The sequence below is a fragment of the Lutjanus erythropterus genome, chromosome 16, assembly GCF_056507025.1.
Source record: "Lutjanus erythropterus isolate fLutEry1 chromosome 16, fLutEry1.hap2, whole genome shotgun sequence".
Lineage (NCBI taxonomy): Eukaryota > Metazoa > Chordata > Actinopteri > Lutjaniformes > Lutjanidae > Lutjanus > Lutjanus erythropterus.
Genome location: NC_139332.1, coordinates 28976377 through 28995590, shown reverse-complemented (window position 1 = coordinate 28995590; position 19214 = coordinate 28976377). Strand labels below are relative to the sequence as shown.

Below are 19214 nucleotides of genomic sequence, written 5' to 3'. Positions count from 1 at the left end.
AGACATAAAGAAAGCTGAGGAGCACAGCTGGAGAGATGATAACTCTAATCACATACATCTGTATTTCATACTGAAAGATTTCATTCTTTCTGCCGCTGGTTGGATAGAAGAGGTTCCAGCTGTGTTTGATATCGTACAAACTCTTTCAAATGTTATCCAAAGCTTTACAAGTAAAATGTAGTTGCAGTTATTAAATGCAGTAAAATATCAGATTTATCTGTCACTCATTATACCACTTTAATTTAGTGAATAAATCAAGTTATGAAGTAAGTCCACTTGAAAAAAGAAAAATGAGATATGAGCCTTTTTCATGTTTATACTTGTTTGTTACTTTACTTTCAAGTAATTTAATTTTTGCCATTTCCAGTGCAGCCAACTGCCTTATTCTTTCTGGCCTCAAGCTATGGAAACTCTTTTTGAGAGCAGTTTAAGTTTTTATTTAAAATAAAAACAAAAATGTCCTCACAGCAACAACGGATTCAGCTTCAGTTAAAGACTCTGTCCTCTCTCTGAACTTAGAACAGGAAGTTGCACTGTTTAAAAGAAGAAGTTGAAGGCGTTGGTAGCACTTTGATGTTAAGTCAAGACACCCAAAAGAGCAAGTGGAAAAGTCGCCGGTGAGTTTGGACGCATCAGGTGATGCTGTCTGTCTGTTTATATATCTAAAGCTAAATATTTCTAAAAGTTACCAAATACAGCCAGATTTCTTATTTGTTAGAGTTGTTTACAGAACAAACGGAAAACTTAATTTGTTAAAAAATATATTTCAGCATTTTGCTTTTGTACTTTTTGTTGCAGAGAAATTGTCCTCATCGACTGGCGGCACTTATTTTGAAGTCAGGATCTGGAAAGCTCACGTAATGAGCCAACCACCGCGCTACGTAGAAGGTAATGACTAAGTGCAATTCATGCAGTGAGGCCACTTTGCAGATTCAGATTATTAATACAAAAATAAATCAACTAAAAAATTATTATGTATTATGTAAAGGATAATGAACACTGAGTGGGTTTTTATTGTGGAAAAAAAATCCCAACAGGGTGATGCAGGTCTCCAATCATCCTGACAGGGTTTATTTCACAATAATGACCTGCTCACTGTACATTATCCTGCTTATTACATGGTTACTTTAAAAAAAATCAATAATTTGACACAAACAATATTAATTTAAAACAATATAAAATAATATCTATTACTTTTGCTACTTTTAATACATTTTGTTGAAAATACTTTTGTAGTTTTATTTGATTGCAGGACTTTTACTTGTAACAGATTACTTTCACACTGTGGAATTGCTACTTTTACTCGTAAAGGACCCAAGTGTTTCCTCCACCACGTCAGTCAACAGAACTGAACTGTGACCTTCTGTCAGCGGTCGTCAAAACGTAAAAATCCAACCAAAACATGTCTATTCTTGCATTAAAGGCCAATTTGATTTGCGGCGGCCTCTCCTACAATCAACTAAATCTTTAAGCTTTAATCCTTAGCTTAAAAGACATGTGTCCACATCTAACAAAAAATTAGGCCACCTTCAATATTGTGAATACAGAATCACAGATAGTTCTAGTTTCATGGAAAATAAATTAATTTAAACTTTATGTATGACTCCTCTTTACAATGGGAGTGTTAAAACATTGTAGATGCAACTTGAAACACAGCATTGGAGCTAAAAGATGATAAATAAATAAGCTAAAAACATCCAATTCAGCTCATGGTAGTGAATGTATTTTGAGGTTTATAGTACTGTAGAAGTCTTATGGACACTTTTAGTCTTCATAAATTAAAAGGAAGTAGTTCTTTATGTGTCTGTGCATACAGATGCTCATGTGTTTGTCACCAGTAATGAGTTGACATGTGCATAAAAACAAAATAAACATCACTGTGCCTTAGAATTGGAAGAAATATTAACAGAACTGGTTGTTTTCAGCCATTTTCACTGAAACACTTTGTGTTGCAAAAAAGGAAGCAAAGTTTCCTCATGAGTTCTGTTCTTGTAAAAGATTCCTATCTATTCAAATATCATGTACTTCACTTTATTCATTTGGTAAAAAGACCAGTTTTAGTTCAATGAGGTGTCAGGCTAAAACTAAAGTCTAAAAAGTATTCACCCCCTTGGATATTTTCGCCTTTTATTGCTTTTATAAATGGAATCATGGTTAATATAATTTGGCTTTTTTGACAAAAAAACACCAAACTTTTCAGTGTCAAAGTGAAGTGATTTCTGCAAAATAATGTCAATTAATTGAAAGTATATAATGTAAAATATGTGATTGCATAAATCTTCACCCCCTTTAAAGTGACTGACCTAATTATTATTATTTTTTATTTATTTACTTTTTATTGACATTCAACGACAAAGTAGTATGTACATCTACTTCAATTATTAGTCAGAGTATCAGCAGAATGTCCCCTTTTTTTAAGACAAAAAGAACACAAATAAAGAAAGAAATGAGGAACGGACCATATATAATATTGGTTAGACAACAGGACATGTGAAATGTGCACAGAGCAGTTTCTCATACTGACGCAGGGCAGCTGTGAAAAGTTCACATTGCTGCTGTTGTCTGTTTAAAATCTCAGCATTTCAAGGTTCCTTTTAAAATAATGATTCTAACTCATAGAAGTACAGTATGCTAAATAATTTGCCATTGTTTTTTCAAGTCATTGTTGTGCTTAAATTGAATCCGTCCAAGGCGTGGTCTTTGTTCCTGAATCCAGTTATAAAACTTCATTTATTAAGTTTTTTTTAAAGTTTTGTTTGACTCATTTCTTAGCTTTTGGAAAGCTTGTCTGGGTGTTTATGTACATGTCGGAACATATTCTCACATCTCTTTCACATCTCTGTCTCTTCTACCTGAACAGGTGAAGCTCCAGCCTCCCAGCAGCAGTCGGTGTCAGCTGAAGGGTCAAAGTTCAAGTCACACAGAGTGGCCCTGCTGGTTGTCAGTGCTCTCCTGGCAGCTGCTGTCATCGTGATTATCCGTCTCTGTGAGTTTGTCGTGCAGATTGATTTATAATTAGGCTAATCAGGTGGCTGATTTCAATGAGCACAGCAGATAAAAATTGGACAGACTCGCGTAATTTAAAGGATAAAAAAGACAGGTAGAACAAATGTTTTGATCTGGTATGATTTCTGTATAACCACTGAAATTAATGTACTATGCATGCCTATCTCCATCATGGCTTGCATTGTTTTAATTTAAATTCCTCTTAGACGTATGTACACCTATGAAAAAAGGCACAAAACGGCTGATAACTTAGTTTTATGTAAGGCCTTACAACTTATTAATGCTAAAACATATAAGTTTACAGTGCAGCGGTACAGATTTTACAATGGAGCAAGCTGAAATCAAGGGAATCACGGCACACCAGTGTTTATCTAGGTCAATAATTCATCAGTTAATTTCACCCCCTTAGAACAGTCATAAAAATGGGAAAAACAAGAAATCCAGTCACACTTTGGTCTTTGTTAGAAACCAAACTAAAGTAGTTCATATTCCTGCAGCAGATAAACTTCATATTGGAGAGATATTTACTTATTATCAAGTATTTACCAGTGGAGTGTTTTTTTTTTACCAGCTTTTGCTCATATGGACACCAAGAGAAGTTTCCAGATGCTGAGAGACGAGCATGACGCTGTGATAAAAAATCTTGCAGGTAAGCTGGTCAGGTTTGGAAATGATCACAAAGGGTTCAGTCTACAAGTTACAACTCTACTCTAACTTGCATTTCAGCACTAAAAGGTCCTTTTAAACAGATTCCCAACCTTTTACTAATGCAGCTCCTTTTCTATCATTGAATAAACTGACGTCCCCTGACTAAGCAACATATTTTATGGATCTTTCATATAGCATTCAATGTATATAAATAGCAGAACAGAAAAACTGAGACTGTACAGTTAACCCACAGATTTCTTTTTTAAAATCATTAAAGCCTTACGACCCCCTGTGAAGCTTTGGCGACCCATAGTGGGGGTCAGGACTCCTAGGTTGGGAACCAGTGCTTTAAAACGTGACATCTCACATTTGAGTTTGGGTAATGAAACTGAGTTTAGTCCTCAAGTCATATTTTGTACTAAACTTGGATTGTTTTCAGTTTAATTCTTACAGTTTAATTCTGACCCCTGATAGTTTGTTATAAATTTATCAGACGCTTTCATCTAAAAGTTCCTGCTGCTTCCAAATTACACTAATGCAAACGGTGATTTGTTGCACCAGACTCAAGTCTTTGCTGTCATCTCTTCAAAGCTGATGGAAGCTGTCTGAAGTGTGGAGATGGCTGGGAGCAACATGGAGAAAAGTGCTATTATTTCTCCAGCGATAAATCACCCTGGGAAGAGGCCAGAGCTGAATGCCGAAAACAAGGAGGAGATCTGGCTCAGATAGACAGCAGAGAGGAGCAGGTATAACACACTGCTGCAGGTTTATGTAGCTCATTGGCTTTATCCATTGGTGGATTCTGAGTCAGGGCAGTGAGGGTGAGGCCCTGTGTTAAAAAAAAAATGCTGCAAAATTGCCCCCTAAGGTAGTTAAAACATGCTGACGTGCCCTCTAGAGCGCCCTTCAGTAGACGAAATGTGGTAAAGTGCCTTATAAGAAGCCCTTATAGTGGATAAAACATGATAAAATGCCCTCCAAGATGCCTTTACAGTGGACAATGTGTGATTAAATGCCCTCCAAGATGCCCTTGCAGCAGATAAAATGTGGTAAAGTGCTCTCTGAGGTGCCCTTACAGAAACATATGTGGTGAAGTGCCCTTTCAGACACCCTTACAGTGAATAAAATGTGATTAAGTGCACACTAGAGTGCCCTCCAGTGGAGAAAATGCAGCGCGTACAGCTGGTGCCCTTTGTATGTTTTTTCTCCCCTGCCTCTCAGACAGTCCACCACTGATCACATCCCAAGTTAACATTATCTCTTAGTACAGAAAAGTGATGTTACATTTTGTGTTTTTCAACAACTTTCCTTGTCCAGTCATTTCTGAACCTGAAAGTGAGAGAAAACATGAACAAAACTGAGGACTTGTTCTGGATTGGACTCACTGACTCAAAAGAAGAGGGCGCATGGGTGTGGGTAGACAGCTCGCCGCTGAACAGAAGGTCTGACCGTTGTAAACACATTTGTTTTTGTCCATTCAGAGAATCAAAGTTGTCAGTTTTATTGAACCGGTTCCTTCTCTACTCTATATCTCAGCTTGACCTTCTGGAGTTCCCGTGAGCCAGATAACTGGACTGGAGAAAATCCTGATGGAGAAGACTGCGTGAGGATGGGAGAGCAATACGGAGCAGACGACCTGAGGTGTTGGTTTGACAGATCCTGCAAAGTGCCTCACAAAAGAATTTGTGAGAAATCAGCAGAAACTGGATGTCTAGTGTGACAAGTCAAGCATGTCTGAAATGTGGTGCAGTTTAAACCATAACTGTATGTCAGCCTGGGCTCTATTTTCACATGTTTTTGTGTCTTATGTCATCTGTGTTTAGATCTATGATTTCAATACTTTACTGTTTTTAGCCCATGTAATGTTCCAATATAGTATCCAGTTTCTATTCTTCATTTTGCCTTTGTGAATACAATATTTATCTTATAAAATAAAACATTTGAAAATATACGATTTTTACAGTCTATTTCATTCTTATAATTTTTCAACTATAATTTTTAAAGAACAGCTATTCTATACTTAACAAAATCATCTAATGTATTCATAAAGTAAATGACTAATACTTAGTTTTGTAATTGCAAAACACACAATTCCATTAGTATTGTCTCTAAATCTTGAAAGCACTGTTTACAGGATAAATCAAGGTACTTCTCTGATCTTCTCATTAACATTCTGCAGTAGAACCTACCAGAGCTAATTTTTTGTAACAGAGAGAAAGCAGTTCTTACATGAAAGTGCTCACAAAAAGGTCGGTGAATTATCTCGAGTAACCGGGTCATGACTTTTGGAAAGACTGAGGTTTTAAATTTTTTTAAATGTATTATTTTGGCCGCTTTGAGCACCACAAGTCGAGTGCTATTTAGTCCCATTATAATGAAGAGATGGCACACATCAGTACTTGGCTGTAGAGATGTCTCCAAAACTCTACAACTTACACAAAATAAAGAAAGAAATAAAGAAAGAAATTGATAAAGAAACAGCACTTACAGGTCAGTGAAAAAAATATGTATTTTTAATTTTGAGGTGAACTGTCCCTTTAACTCAGCTGTCAATAAACAATGTTTTATTTTTAAATCCAAATTATGTGGAGATTTTTTTTACGCAGACTATAACGCTTGTTTATGTTAGTTAGCCATTTTATCTGTTGTGTTTTTACATAATACAGTTGTTTTTTTTGCTTTTATTTTGATAGTGATCGCTGAAGATATGACAGGAAATGGGAGAGAGAGAGAGAGAGAGAGAGAGAGAGAGAGAGAGAGAGAGAGAGAGAGAGAGAGAGAGAGAGAGAGAGAGAGAGAGAGAGGGGAGCAACGCAGCACGCAGCAAATGGGCCGCAGGTGGGATTCGAACCCAGGCGCCCTAGTTACAGTTACCCTAGTTACCCAGTACAGTTGTTATGATCACGTCTTCGGCGTCTCAGTCACGTGAAGTCTCGCGTTACTACCACCCAAAATCCCGTCTACAGAAGAAGAAAAAAAAAACAACCAGGAAGCGAATGGCGGAAATGCGAAATGTAAGTCCACATCACGCTTTTAGCTAACAGTTTTCCTGCAGATCTGTTGTGTTTTTTTTCCTCGTGAATGGAGAGGCCAGCCGAGTAGACAGCAGATGTCTTCAAATAAAAACGGTGGACGGTTGTGAAGAAGCGATGTCTTCTCGTCTTACTATCTGGCGGGTTCGGTAAAGTGGATGGACGGATAGCGAGCCAATGATCCCGCTGATACTGTCCTGTCACTGACAGCCTGCTGCCAGATTTAACACCGGTAGGTTTGACATTACTTTCTGGTTTTTACTTTTATTACATGACATAATGTAGCTGTTATGCGGGAAAACCTTCGACTTCGGATGAGTCGAAGATAACAGGTTTCAAAAAACAAATCCTCGATTCATCGTTTCCATAGAGAAACAAACATATGGACAACTTGACAGAGTTTAAGGAATTTAAAGGCTTTGAGATTGTCTCTAACCTGTCTACAGTCAATCAAATGGTGGGAGATTAATTACTATCACTAGGAAATCTCGTGGCTATTTACTGTAACTTCAGACGTAAATAAATTTGTGGTCTGACAAGTCTGACAACTTCACTGACTAAAGTAGTCACAGTAAGTCAGCAGCAGAAATCTGATTTGTGTAATTTTTTTTTAATGTTGTGAATTTGCAAATATAAAAAATGTTTCTTTTCCTTATAAACTAGAGCCTGACCGATATTACTGGCCGAATTTTGACCTGTCACAGCAATATCGCCTAAATTGACATCGGCATGAACAACCCCAATGTTGAAATTGTAAATAAAAACAAATTGCAATCATTTGCAAATACTTTTCAATTGAATGCAGTGCACAGACAAGATATTAATTGTTCAAACTGATAAACCTTTTTCTAAATATGCACTCATTCTGAATCTGATGTCTGCAACATGTTCAAAAAGTTGGGACAGGAGCAACCAAAGACTGGGAAATGGTCTAAAAACACCTGTTTGGAACATTCAACAGGTAAACAGGTTAATTGATAACAGATGACAGTATCATGACTGGGTTTAAAAATGGCATTTTAGAGATACTCAGTTGCTCACAAGCCTGGATGGACTGAGATTCCCCACTTTGTGAAAAACTGTGTTGGTAAATAATCCAACAGTTTAAAAATAATTCTCAGCACAAAACTGCAGGAATTTTGTGTTTTCAACACCTACAATTGTTAGGTAACAATTATTTGCCGCATCTACAAATGCAAGTTTAGACGCCACCATCTGTCAACAGCATCCAGAAACACAGCAGTCTTCTCTGAGCCTGAGCTCATCTGAGATGGACTGACGCTAAGTGGAAAAGTGTGCTGTGTTCTGATGAATTCGCATTTCAGACCGTGTCCTCTGGGCTTAAGAGGAAAAGGACTGTTCAGATTGTTACCAGCACTAATGTCAAAAGACAGCATCTGTGATGGTATAGGAGCGGGTGTGGCTAACTGTTACATCTGTGAAGGTCCCATTAATGCTGAAAGGTACATGCATGTATGTTTTTCAGCAAGACAATGCCAAGACACATTCTGCACGTGTTACAACAGCGTGGCTTCGTATTAAAAGAGTTCAGGTAACTGACCTGCAGTCCAGACCCGTCTCACTGAAAATGTGTGGTGTATTATGATGCACAAAATACTACAACAGAGACCCCGGACTGTTGAGCACCTGAAATCAGATATCAAGCAAGAAAAAGAAAGAATTTCACTTTCATGCTCATGTCCCAACTTTTTTGGAACATGTTGCAGGTATCAAAATCAGAATGAGTGAGTATTTACAAAAAAATAGAGTTAATCAGTTTGAATGCTAAATAACTCGCCTTTATACTGTAATCTGTGGAATATAGGTTGAAAAGTTTTTGCAAACCATTGCATTCTTGTATGTTGTCTGATATGAACCAGTATGAAAACTTAACTTTTTTTTATATAACAGACTTTTTTATTTATTTACTTTTGCTTCATAGACAGCATTTAGGGCAATAAAGTTGTTAAATGATCATACAAGAACGAGTTCCCTTGATTACTCAGTTTTTGCATTTAGCTGCATTTTCATCAAATTTAGTAAAATGAGCCCACACTTTTGAACAATTAGCCTTGTCAGCTGTTTATGCAACATTAAATAAATACTGATAGCAGAATCGTTTGTCCAGGAGCTTATCAGTTTTTCAGTCCCGACCAGGCAGGAACCAGTACTGGTTCTCGATACCCTTATACTGTACATTATATTCTGTATTTTGTGCCCATGGTTTTGGAATTAAATCTTCAGCAGTCACATAAAGGGAGCATTGTTCAGGAGTTCTCATACTTTTGGCCAAGTAGTGTGATTTATTTGTCAGATGACAAGGTTGTAAGAAGTGAGTTAAGCAGAGAGGCCTCTGCCAGCTAATGAACACAGTCAGCATAGATTTTTGTCTTTTATTACAGCTCCTCCAGGACAAACACCATACCTACGCTTCTAAGCTTCTATCTATGACTCTTCATTTGCAGACATATGGCCCTGCTCCTCAGCTAGCCGAGGGAGACGACGTGACAACACAATACTAGCATCATGTTCCTGAAAACATCGTTCACCACCCTGATCGTGGGGGTGTTTGTGGTGTACGTGGTTCACACCTGCTGGGTGATGTATGGGATAGTGTACACTAAACCCTGCGACAGCCCCAAAGGTGACAACTGCATCACACCTTTCCTGGCAGGGAACCCGAAATTACAGGTGAGTTGGATGGGTGGTGTTATCGTTCAGTTTGATTCCCGTATGGTTTCTGTTCATCTGTCCATGTAGGTTGTTTGGTTCAATTGACCTTCCCTAAGCTAGCTTTTTGCTAACATTAGCTAACTTAAGATGTGACTGTATGTACTGTATGTTGCTTTAACAGGTCACTCAGCAACATCTTTTAACCATCTTCAAAATTTGAGTTTCCTTTCAACATATAGTAGACAAGTCAAAGTTGACAAAGGTTCCACCGGGTACTAAACTTGCTCAAATGTGATTGGAGCACAGAGCAAAAATGGGCAGGACTTAAAAAGGGACAACTGGTGGGAACGAGGCCACTAGTACACTGTATAAATGTAATAATATGTGTAATATCTTTGTGTGTGTGTGTGTGTGTGTGTCCAGTTGAGTATCTACACCTCACTGCGACCCAATGCAGAGGGAGGACATACCCTGATCCACAAAGAGGACAAATTTGATGTCAACACCAAGTTTGAGAGGTTGGTTAATCACTTCTTAGATTTGATGAATTATACAAAGTAGAGCTGCATTACAATAATTTTTCAAGCAAAAACATCAAACATTTTCTGGTTCCAGCTTCTTAATTGTCAGGAGTTGCTGCTTTTTTGTCATTTTTCACAGTAAATGAAGAGTCTTTGGGTTTTGATTGTTGGGTGGACAAAAGAGGCAATTTAACAATGTCACTCTGGACTTGGATGCATCGATTAAATGTGAAAATACTCGTCTGATTAAATGATGCTGAAAATAATTGGCATTTGCAGTCTTAATGCAAAAAGTCTGGGAAATGAATTGTCTCCGTCCGCTGATCTGATTGGTTAGGTCAGATTCAAAGCTTGACAAAGCATCGATACACCTGAAAAAACTCCTCAAATGCTGTCACACGTGCATTAGATGGTATATTAACATCATTATGAGTCAGTGTTTAATGCTGCGTATATCTGAACCACCAACCAGCAAGTATTTTAGTGAGAAATCTTAATTTTTTAAATGATTTGGCTCTCATTCCCAAAATCCTCTCCCACCAAAATAGCCATCGGAGGCTGGTAGAATTGAGGCAACGAAATGTTTGTATGGAAATACAGTTTATCTTTATGGATTGTATTGATGCTGAATGGATAAGAAGACTGTCGACATATGGTACCTTTTATCTTGTGTTTCTTGAGTTATATATTTGAATGGACATGTAAGAAATTGTTATTATGTCATTATGTCTTTGTTAAAGGAAGTTTGGCATAATATTTTCCCTGGAGAGTGCAGGGAGCTTTAGTTTATGCTGTCACATTTTAGTAACAAGGATTTCTTTTTATTGAAGTAATGTTAAGATTTTGTTTTACCTTTGCAGACTGATATTTTACGTTTTTAAGACGCTTTTCAAAGGAATGTGTATAAACAAGCCAGCAAGCAAAACTTAATTTACACAGTACTTTTCTTTGCAGGCAGAATGACAATGTGTCGTACAGAGATTTGAGATTTGATAAACATTTGACAGAAGTAAACACAATTAAAACACACACAGATAACACAAGGAAGCAAAGAAAGATGGAATAAAAAGTAAAATAATTAAGACCAGCAACCAATCAGTAAAAAAAATGTTTAGAGTTACATCCATCCAACTTTTTTTTTCTTTTTCCTCCAGGATAGTAAACGTCTCCATCCCGAAAAAGACCCGTAACAATGGAACTTTATATGCACTAATATTTGTCCATCAAGCTGGCATGACTCCGTGGCGGGATCCACGACAGGTCCACTTGGTGGCTCAGCTCACCACGTACATGGTCCCTAAACCGCCTGAAATCTCTCTGATATCTGGAGAGGATCAGAAACAGGTACTGTACTGAGTTTTTCCAGAGTGATGATGTTTTCTGAATAAAGACGGGGGTGTTTAAGAGCTGGGGGCGGAGCTTAAAGTGGCTGTATTGTATAGCATGCAGAAAAATATAACTTTGTGATTGATTGTTTTATAATTACATATTTTTGTATTTCAAACACTTTGCAGATTTGTTTTGTATGATGCTTAGATAATTTATATCACTATTTTTATTTGTAGCAGGTGTTTTATTTTGTAATATTGTTGTTAATATTTGTGACTTCTTGTTCACTCACACAACCACTTTTAGCTTAACTGCAGAACATGTAGTATCCGTATCATATCAATATAGATCAGGGAGAGTTTGGTCGTTTGATTTGAGGGTAAAATTTCTGTCTGTGTGATCTCACAGGGTCAGAAAGAAGAGGCTCAGCAGAAGAAACAGCGTGACGGCGACCCTGCGGCAGAGGGTGGTCCCACTTCCACTTCAGATCACCCGTCTTCCCACTGGCGCTCCCGTCTGACACTCAACATCGTTGGCGACCACTTCCTCTTCGACAGCAAATCCCTGCCCAGTGACGTCCACAGATACCTCAGAGTGTAAGACAGTGGACACAACACAGAAACACACACAACACTGTGAGAGAATGTTTGGGTATGGTTTGGAAACAGTGTGTACGGATATATTCAAGCAATGTGAGACAGAATTTTATTTAGTGATAGATTACACTTGTTTTTCTGTGTTTCAGATTCCAAAATGGTAAGAAGATGGTTTATCTACCTCTGCTGTTTGTTGATGAGCTCAGCAACCGGGTCAAAGACCTTGTGGTAAGTTTTTACATATAAAAAATATTATATAATACACTGTAATTGCACTGTATTTTTCTGTTTCTGGAAAATGCAAACACTTATACTATAAGCCCTAACAAACTATTTCATGTCAAGGACCCTGAAAATGCACCTTGGATCACAGACCCCCAATTTGAGAGGATTTTTTTTTTAAAATATAGAATCTCCCCTTTTCTTATTTTGAGGTTTAAATATAATAAAGTCTTCTTCATAGTCAGTTGATGCTTGAAGCTGATTATGTAAAATACTGTGCGTGTGTTTGTAGGAGATCAACAGTACCTCCATGGAGCTCCCTCTGATCATCTCCTACGACTCGATCTCTCTGGGGAGGCTACGATTCTGGATCCACATGCAGGACGCTGTTTACTCTCTGCAGCAGTTTGGTATGTTAATCTTTTTCTCTCTCCCTCACACACACACACACACACACACACACACACACACACACACACACACACACACAGTCTACAAGCATTATACCCTAACGCCATGTCTACTTTATCTGTCTGTCTCCCTGCATGATGTGTTGCAGGTTTTACAGAAAAGGATGCAGATGAGATTAAAGGAATCTTTGTGGATACCAACCTCTACTTCCTGGCTCTGACCTTCTTTGTGGCTGCCTTCCATGTAAGACTTAACTACAGAGCACTGCAACATATTACACTAGAAAAGAATAAAGTATAATCTCAAAAGATTGGTAAATGTGTTTATTCTGCTTTTGGTTTCCTGACATAATAGCATGTGAGTACATTTCTGATTAGACATATTGGATTTTCGTGACGTGGAACTTTCCAAACAGCACATTAATTAACTGTAAATGACGACACGCCTCCACTTGGTACAGAAATGAAAATACCAGGGATACGAGGGTTGCCATCTTACACAGGTGATGTCATTTGTAGTCTGCACAGACTGATAATAGCTCAGGTGTCAATCATGGCATGAAATACGCTATTTATGGTGTCAAATAACTAATTAAAACCAAACTTATAAGAAAAAATAACATTTTAATATACAAGTGTGATGAGAATGGCCTGAAATGACAGAAACCATCTTCGGGAAACATTTATGAGGTGTACTGATCATGAATGGTTAATGATAATCTTTAGCGTAAGTGTTTAAAAACAAGTCCTGTCTCTTGCCTTTTCAGCTCCTCTTTGACTTCCTGGCGTTCAAGAATGACATCAGCTTCTGGAAGCAGAAGAAAAGCATGGTGGGGATGTCCAGTAAAGCAGGTGGGGAACTTTGGAAAACTGATGTTGCATATAAGCCAAATATTTCTCTCTTCAAACCAACCAGACCCCATAGGCAAAATCGGTAATTTTAGCTCTCAGAACACAGGAGCTGCTGGTCTCTCGCTGCCTCGATCTGTTAGTTTGTTTGTGTTATTGTGACCTCAGTGAGTCTGAACTGAACTATCCAAACACTGAGCTCACACGGTAACACAAACAAACAAACAGATCGAAGCAACCGCAGAACAACAACTGCTGTGTTCTGCAAAGTAAAATGACTGATTTTGCCTATGGAGTCTGATTGATTTTGAGACTGTGATATTTGGCTAATATAACTGTGGTTTCCTGTCAGAAAAGACTGTCGGACAGCAAGAAAAAACAGTAAGCTTTTAGTAAACTATCCCCTTAATGATTCTGTATGGTTACGTACTAATTTGGTCAGACTTTTTTCCTGCACTGAAACTGTGTGTGTCCACAGGTCTGGTGTTGTGAGACAACTTATGGATTTTTACAGTAGAAAATATATAAGTAAATATAGGTTATAACCATGCAAATGCTGCAACATAGTGGAAAATCAATCATCTGCTGGATTAAAAGATTAAATCTTGACTTAGGCAAAGCTGTCACAGTATCATATTTTCTGTTTGTGTGTTTTTTTTCCAGTGCTCTGGCGATGCTTCAGCACCATTGTGATTTTCCTCTACTTGTTTGACGAGCAGACCAGCCTGCTCGTCCTCATACCTGCAGGCATCGGTTCCATCATTGAAGTGAGTGCACAAAGAATTGGAAACACAAATATGTTTAAAAATACATGTAAATACACACGTTAATGCACTCAGAACTAAACAGAAACATGTACATGAATTCCACTACATTCTCCAAAGTGGTCACAACAAACTGGGTTTAGTTCAGTCAGCATCAAGGCCTCAATTAAGGGACATTATTTAATATAGTGATATAATTCTCTATCTTAACGTCACTTTAACATCATTGTTTTGCTGTTACATGCAGGTCATAAGAATAATTTATATGATTCTTGTAGATTAATGCAATATAATTTTTAATTTTTTTGGTAATTTGTGTTTCTTTTATTGCAGGTATGGAAAGTGAAGAAGGCCTTTAAGATTCAGGTTATCTGGAAAGGAGGCAAACCAAGATTCCTGGTATGTGTGTGTGGGTGTGTGTGCTTGTGTAACTGGTTGATCTTTGTTCTATTATCTGCCATTTATTTTTACAGCTCAGTATAAATCAAATCTTGTCTATCTAGTAGGTTGCTCTACACTGTTTGACTGGTAAACGGTCGAGGAAATGATATTAGGATCATCCGTAGCGTTTCCTGTAACTCTTGTGAATGTTTTTCTTTGAGTAGATTTTCCTGATTCACTCTGACTGCTGCAGTAATAGAGCTCACAACTAAATTATTGTGGGTTGAAAGCACAGAGCAGGCACTGGAATTTGATGAACAAAGAAATGAAAATGTTTTTATGCAGTAGCTTGGGTTGGATAACATGAGATTTAAGTGCTACAATGGTCATTTCTAGTGAACACATAATGTTCGTAATTGTCTCTTTGGCCACAGCACACACGTTTCAGATCCACGCTCCTCACTCACCTGTGTGTTTTTCTTTTGTGTGGAACAGTTTGGGACACTAGATGAATCAGAGAGGAGAACAGAAGAATACGATACGCTGGTAAGACTCTACAGACAATACAATATAAAAACCGGAGATAACTGGAGACTTATCACTCATGAAAGCCAAAAATCTTTTAGTATTTAAGTTAAGTCCTCTGTTGATCCTTTACTCTGAAAATTAGAGTAGTTAGCAATTGCATTTACGTGGCAAGTTAGATGTGATGATAAAGCCTTCGAAAGTCAGGAAAGTTTTGCTTTAGGTAACTTGAAAATGCTTGAAAAGCTTTACAAACGATTCTTGTAGTCTTTATAAATAATTATTTTTAAAAATTAATGTGTTAATTACAATCAGGAAATTAATTTACTGAACTTTTATACTGGGCAGTATATATTATAGTGTAACTGGATGTATATTAATTGTTTTGTGTGTCGTGTTTCTCTGTAGGCCATGAAGTACCTTTCATACCTCCTTTACCCACTGTGTATTGGCGGGGCTGTGTATGCTCTAATATTCCTACGATACAAAAGGTAGGAGTACACCTGTGAACATAATATGCAATATGTTTTTTATAACGTGGTACTGATGGTCGTTTCATAATTACCTCTCTCTGTTTCTCTGTCCCCGTTTCAGTTGGTACTCCTGGTTGATCAACAGTTTGGTTAATGGTAAGCTTTTTTTAAACTCTGAACACAATGGTTAAAACACCTTTTACCAAATAAATGAATCAGTTCATTAATAACAGTATTAAAATTACAATTTAATGAAAAGAAAAGAGTTTTCAAAAACGTGTTCCTGTCCATTCCAGGTGTATACGCCTTTGGCTTCCTCTTCATGCTTCCTCAACTCTTTGTCAACTATAAGGTCAGTTCATTATTGAATTTAAAAATGTGGCAATGGACAAAATACATTTTATCGTAAAGACTTCCACAATTATGTGTCATAATGGGAAGAAAATAACTGCTTCATTGTTGACTGTTTTTGTCTTTCAAACATCAAACTGACTGACTTTTTCGGCTTAATTCATCAGCTGAAATCTGTGGCCCACCTGCCCTGGAAAGCCTTTATGTACAAGGTGAGAACACGATAGTCTGGGTTTTGAGATTAATAACTGATCAATCAATATTGTGGTGTTCTATCACAGATGACTGATTGATAGATACTGAATTACAGTTCCAGTAAACGGTTTGGACTTCTCATTCAGTGCTTTTTCTTTAATTTTATTATATGTAGATTAATACTGGAGACACCAAAACTATGAAATATGGAGCTATATGTAATTATGTAGTAAGCAAAAGATGTGAAAACAAGACAAAATATGTTTTTACTTTTGGGAACCTGTAATATAAAAGACTCTCACACTCTTCCAAGTAGCCACCTTTTGCTTTGATGACAGCTTCGCACACTGTTGGTTTAATATGAACCATTTCTCATAACAATAAAGGAAACTGAATTAGTGTCCAAACCTTTGACTGGTACTGTACGTTTGATATAACAACTATTCTTCAGCATTATTTTCAGATGTTAAATAAATGATTAAATTGAAGTCACTGCTTGTCCTTTTTTGTGATTTGGTGCATTTGATTTTCACCAGGCATTCAATACCTTCATCGATGATGTGTTTGCCTTCATCATCACCATGCCAACGTCCCACAGACTGGCCTGTTTCAGAGACGATGTGGTGTTTCTCATTTACCTCTACCAGAGATGGTACACACATACACACAAACACCACACAGATACTTTAAAACACCAACAGACTGTACCCGACAGTTTCCTAACCTGAAACTCTGTCTCCCCCTCCCCAGGCTCTACCCCGTGGACAAAACGAGAGTAAACGAATATGGAGTTTCTTACGACGAAAAACCCAAAGGAAAGACTCACAAGGACTAGAGAGGAAAAGAAGGGTTCTTGGCTTCCATGATCTGGCATCTTTTTGTCTTCGGTCCACTGGTTTATGAGCTGGTTTAACGCTCCAGCGGCACCTGGGAATTATTTTTCTGTTCATGGTTAGTCAGTTGTAAATGGACCAGCTGCATCAACATCCTCATGTTTTTCTTTTTTTTTACTTTTTCACCCTGTCCCAGAATGCAAAGGGTTTAAAAGTCAACATCTGCTTCTTTGTCTTTTGCCATCTGAAGGGATATTTTTCTTTGTTTTGCATCGCCGACTGGACAGGAAGATCAAGAATATAAATCTCTGACCCATTTTAAACTGACGCAACAACCCGGAAGAAATGTGTCTCTGATTGGTGTGAATGGCTGGCACCCTGCTCACATCTACCAGGGGTCACGCACTTTGGTATGAGAGGGTACTTTTACAACTACACTGTAGTAATTCTTCCACAGTAGATATTGGTGGCAACTCTGAGCCTTTTCAGCCATAAATTCTGCGCTTTTTTTTTCCCCCAGTCACATTCCTTGTCTATTGGAACAGCTAATTCCTGTTAATATCAGTGAGAAATATGATTTATTACACTGGGTGCATCTCCCATTTTAAGCTGAAGTTGCTGCTTGAGAACTACTGTAAATATTTTATTTTCATAATTGTAATTGCAATGTCAAAAAGGGATTATTTTAAACATTTTGGTGTTTACAATTTCCAATTAACTGACAGTACATATTGAGAAGAGCCTGTGAACCAATGTCTGAATATATCAGTTTTCCATTTTAATATCCCATATAATTCTATATTATCTCATAAGTACAAAGCCTGATGCATAAGAGCTTTCTGAAAAATTTGAGTTTCCTTTATATAATTAGAGCTTGGATGGTGATGTGAATGCTATTTACAAGCTGGAAACTGGTAATTACAGTAATGATGATATAAAAGGAAAGCTGCATTAGGCAAAGGTGAGCAGCGCTGAGAAATGCATTGTTAGCTCAGTTAAATATTCCTGATGCAGAATGTGAGTGCTTTTCTAGAAATTATATGACATTATGCTAACTGCTCACTGAAAATGCTTTTAACGATTTGCCTCTTAGAAAACATCAATGTGTAGACATTACAATTTTAGTTTTAATCCTAAATTGTAATGTGGACAAAGCTAACAAATTACAGAATGACAGACTGTTTTAAAGTGAGAACATAAAGTAATATATGTGCTCTAAAACTCTGAGACAGGAGTCAAAGAAAATGGCACTTAAATAGTAACAAAAAAAAATGTCAGAAAATTCAAATATATAATTTTAACTTTATGACCTAAAATAATGTACAATAATATGTAATAGATGCAAAGTAGCAGATTCCAATTTGTTGCCACGGTGATGGGAATGAATTGCCTGAACATTCTAGAATTCTGAGCCAGTAGAAGCAGATAGGCTATTCTGATTTGTTGCCATGGAGATGGGGACACACTGTCTGAACATTCTAGAATCTTGTGAGTTGAGTTGAACTCTAGCTCTGTCCGCTCCTCGAACGATACTGACTTTTATCACACTGTAACACAGGAGGGTGCCACTGAAAGCCATACTGTCCTTTCCATCCACTCTAGTTTTGTAGTTTTACCTGCTCAAGTATTTTTTACATATCAGGGCCAAGAGAATATGTTAGTGCCAAATGTGAGAATGATCTTTAAACCGTTCATGAGCTTTGTATGTTCACCATAACTGGTCCAACTGATGTTTTTAAATAGACACTAACATTGTGGGGGGAACAGTAAATGGTAAGACTTGTGAAAAGTATTACTACATCTGGACATTCAGTCACATTTTGTTTTTTGATTTTTTTTGCCATAGTTCTGATGTTATGTTGATTTTTGTTTGTATGTTTTAAATAGAAAGACTACTTGGAATCCATTTTCAGAGATCAGGATATAATAGGTTTGTGTACAGAGATGCAGTGCAGGTTTTCTGTTCCTGTGTGAATGCAGCCAGGAGAGATTTGCCAGAAATTTGCCTTGAAATGATTTTACTTATTGTAATGTTTGTGTTTTTGATTGAGATGAAATAAAATTGACTGACTGAACACGTTATTTGCATTGGATTTAAAACTTCTGGATATTTTTCTTCTGCACAGATCTTTCACATTTTCTATTTGAAGTGATAACAAATTGTCAAATTTCTAAACATCCGATGCTTCAGTCTGGAGATGTGATAGAAGTGCACCATATATACATATTCAGATCTTCAATACATAATCAGGTTTTTTACAGGTTCTTAAAATTTCTTTAAAGTCTAAAATCCAATAATCTGAATCTAAGGCTTTAAAATGATTTAAATATGATTTTGGCATGTCTTAAAATTTGAATTATGTTAAGTTAGTGATACTATTATATAGTTGAATTTAACTTAATTAT

General features: G+C 37.2%; 2 protein-coding genes across 2 annotated transcripts; both read left to right on the top strand.

The window, feature by feature from the left end:
• Positions 1 to 803: 803 nt before the first annotated feature.
• Positions 804 to 5574, top strand: LOC146313299 (type-2 ice-structuring protein-like). Its single transcript, XM_084739106.1, has 6 exons — positions 804 to 888; positions 2861 to 2986; positions 3578 to 3655; positions 4246 to 4400; positions 4972 to 5096; positions 5191 to 5574. Exons 1-6 carry the CDS (start codon positions 861 to 863, stop codon positions 5372 to 5374), a joined length of 696 nt encoding a protein of 231 aa, XP_084595232.1. The 5' UTR covers positions 804 to 860; the 3' UTR covers positions 5375 to 5574.
• Positions 5575 to 6477: 903 nt separating this feature from the next.
• Positions 6478 to 18886, top strand: clptm1l (CLPTM1 like). Its single transcript, XM_084739274.1, has 18 exons — positions 6478 to 6918; positions 9152 to 9377; positions 9783 to 9877; positions 11035 to 11224; positions 11618 to 11805; positions 11955 to 12033; positions 12320 to 12437; positions 12587 to 12681; positions 13205 to 13289; positions 13950 to 14053; positions 14384 to 14449; positions 14927 to 14977; positions 15365 to 15447; positions 15551 to 15585; positions 15726 to 15781; positions 15948 to 15992; positions 16512 to 16627; positions 16726 to 18886. Exons 2-18 carry the CDS (start codon positions 9213 to 9215, stop codon positions 16808 to 16810), a joined length of 1656 nt encoding a protein of 551 aa, XP_084595400.1. The 5' UTR covers positions 6478 to 6918; positions 9152 to 9212; the 3' UTR covers positions 16811 to 18886.
• Positions 18887 to 19214: the final 328 nt, after the last annotated feature.

What these genes read in the sequence shown, in the direction of transcription:
- LOC146313299 (XM_084739106.1), top strand. Translation starts at nt 861, where the DNA reads ATGAGCCAACCACCGCGCTACGTAGAAG. An exon ending in ACCACCGCGCTACGTAGAAG is followed by an intron (nt 889 to 2,860) that starts GTAATGACTAAG and finishes CTACCTGAACAG; the next exon opens with GTGAAGCTCCAGCCTCCCAG. An exon ending in TAGACAGCAGAGAGGAGCAG is followed by an intron (nt 4,401 to 4,971) that starts GTATAACACACT and finishes TTCCTTGTCCAG; the next exon opens with TCATTTCTGAACCTGAAAGT.
- clptm1l (XM_084739274.1), top strand. Translation starts at nt 9,213, where the DNA reads ATGTTCCTGAAAACATCGTTCACCACCCTGATCGTGGGGGTGTTTGTG. An exon ending in TTACTCTCTGCAGCAGTTTG is followed by an intron (nt 12,438 to 12,586) that starts GTATGTTAATCT and finishes GATGTGTTGCAG; the next exon opens with GTTTTACAGAAAAGGATGCA. An exon ending in GGAAAGCCTTTATGTACAAG is followed by an intron (nt 15,993 to 16,511) that starts GTGAGAACACGA and finishes GATTTTCACCAG; the next exon opens with GCATTCAATACCTTCATCGA.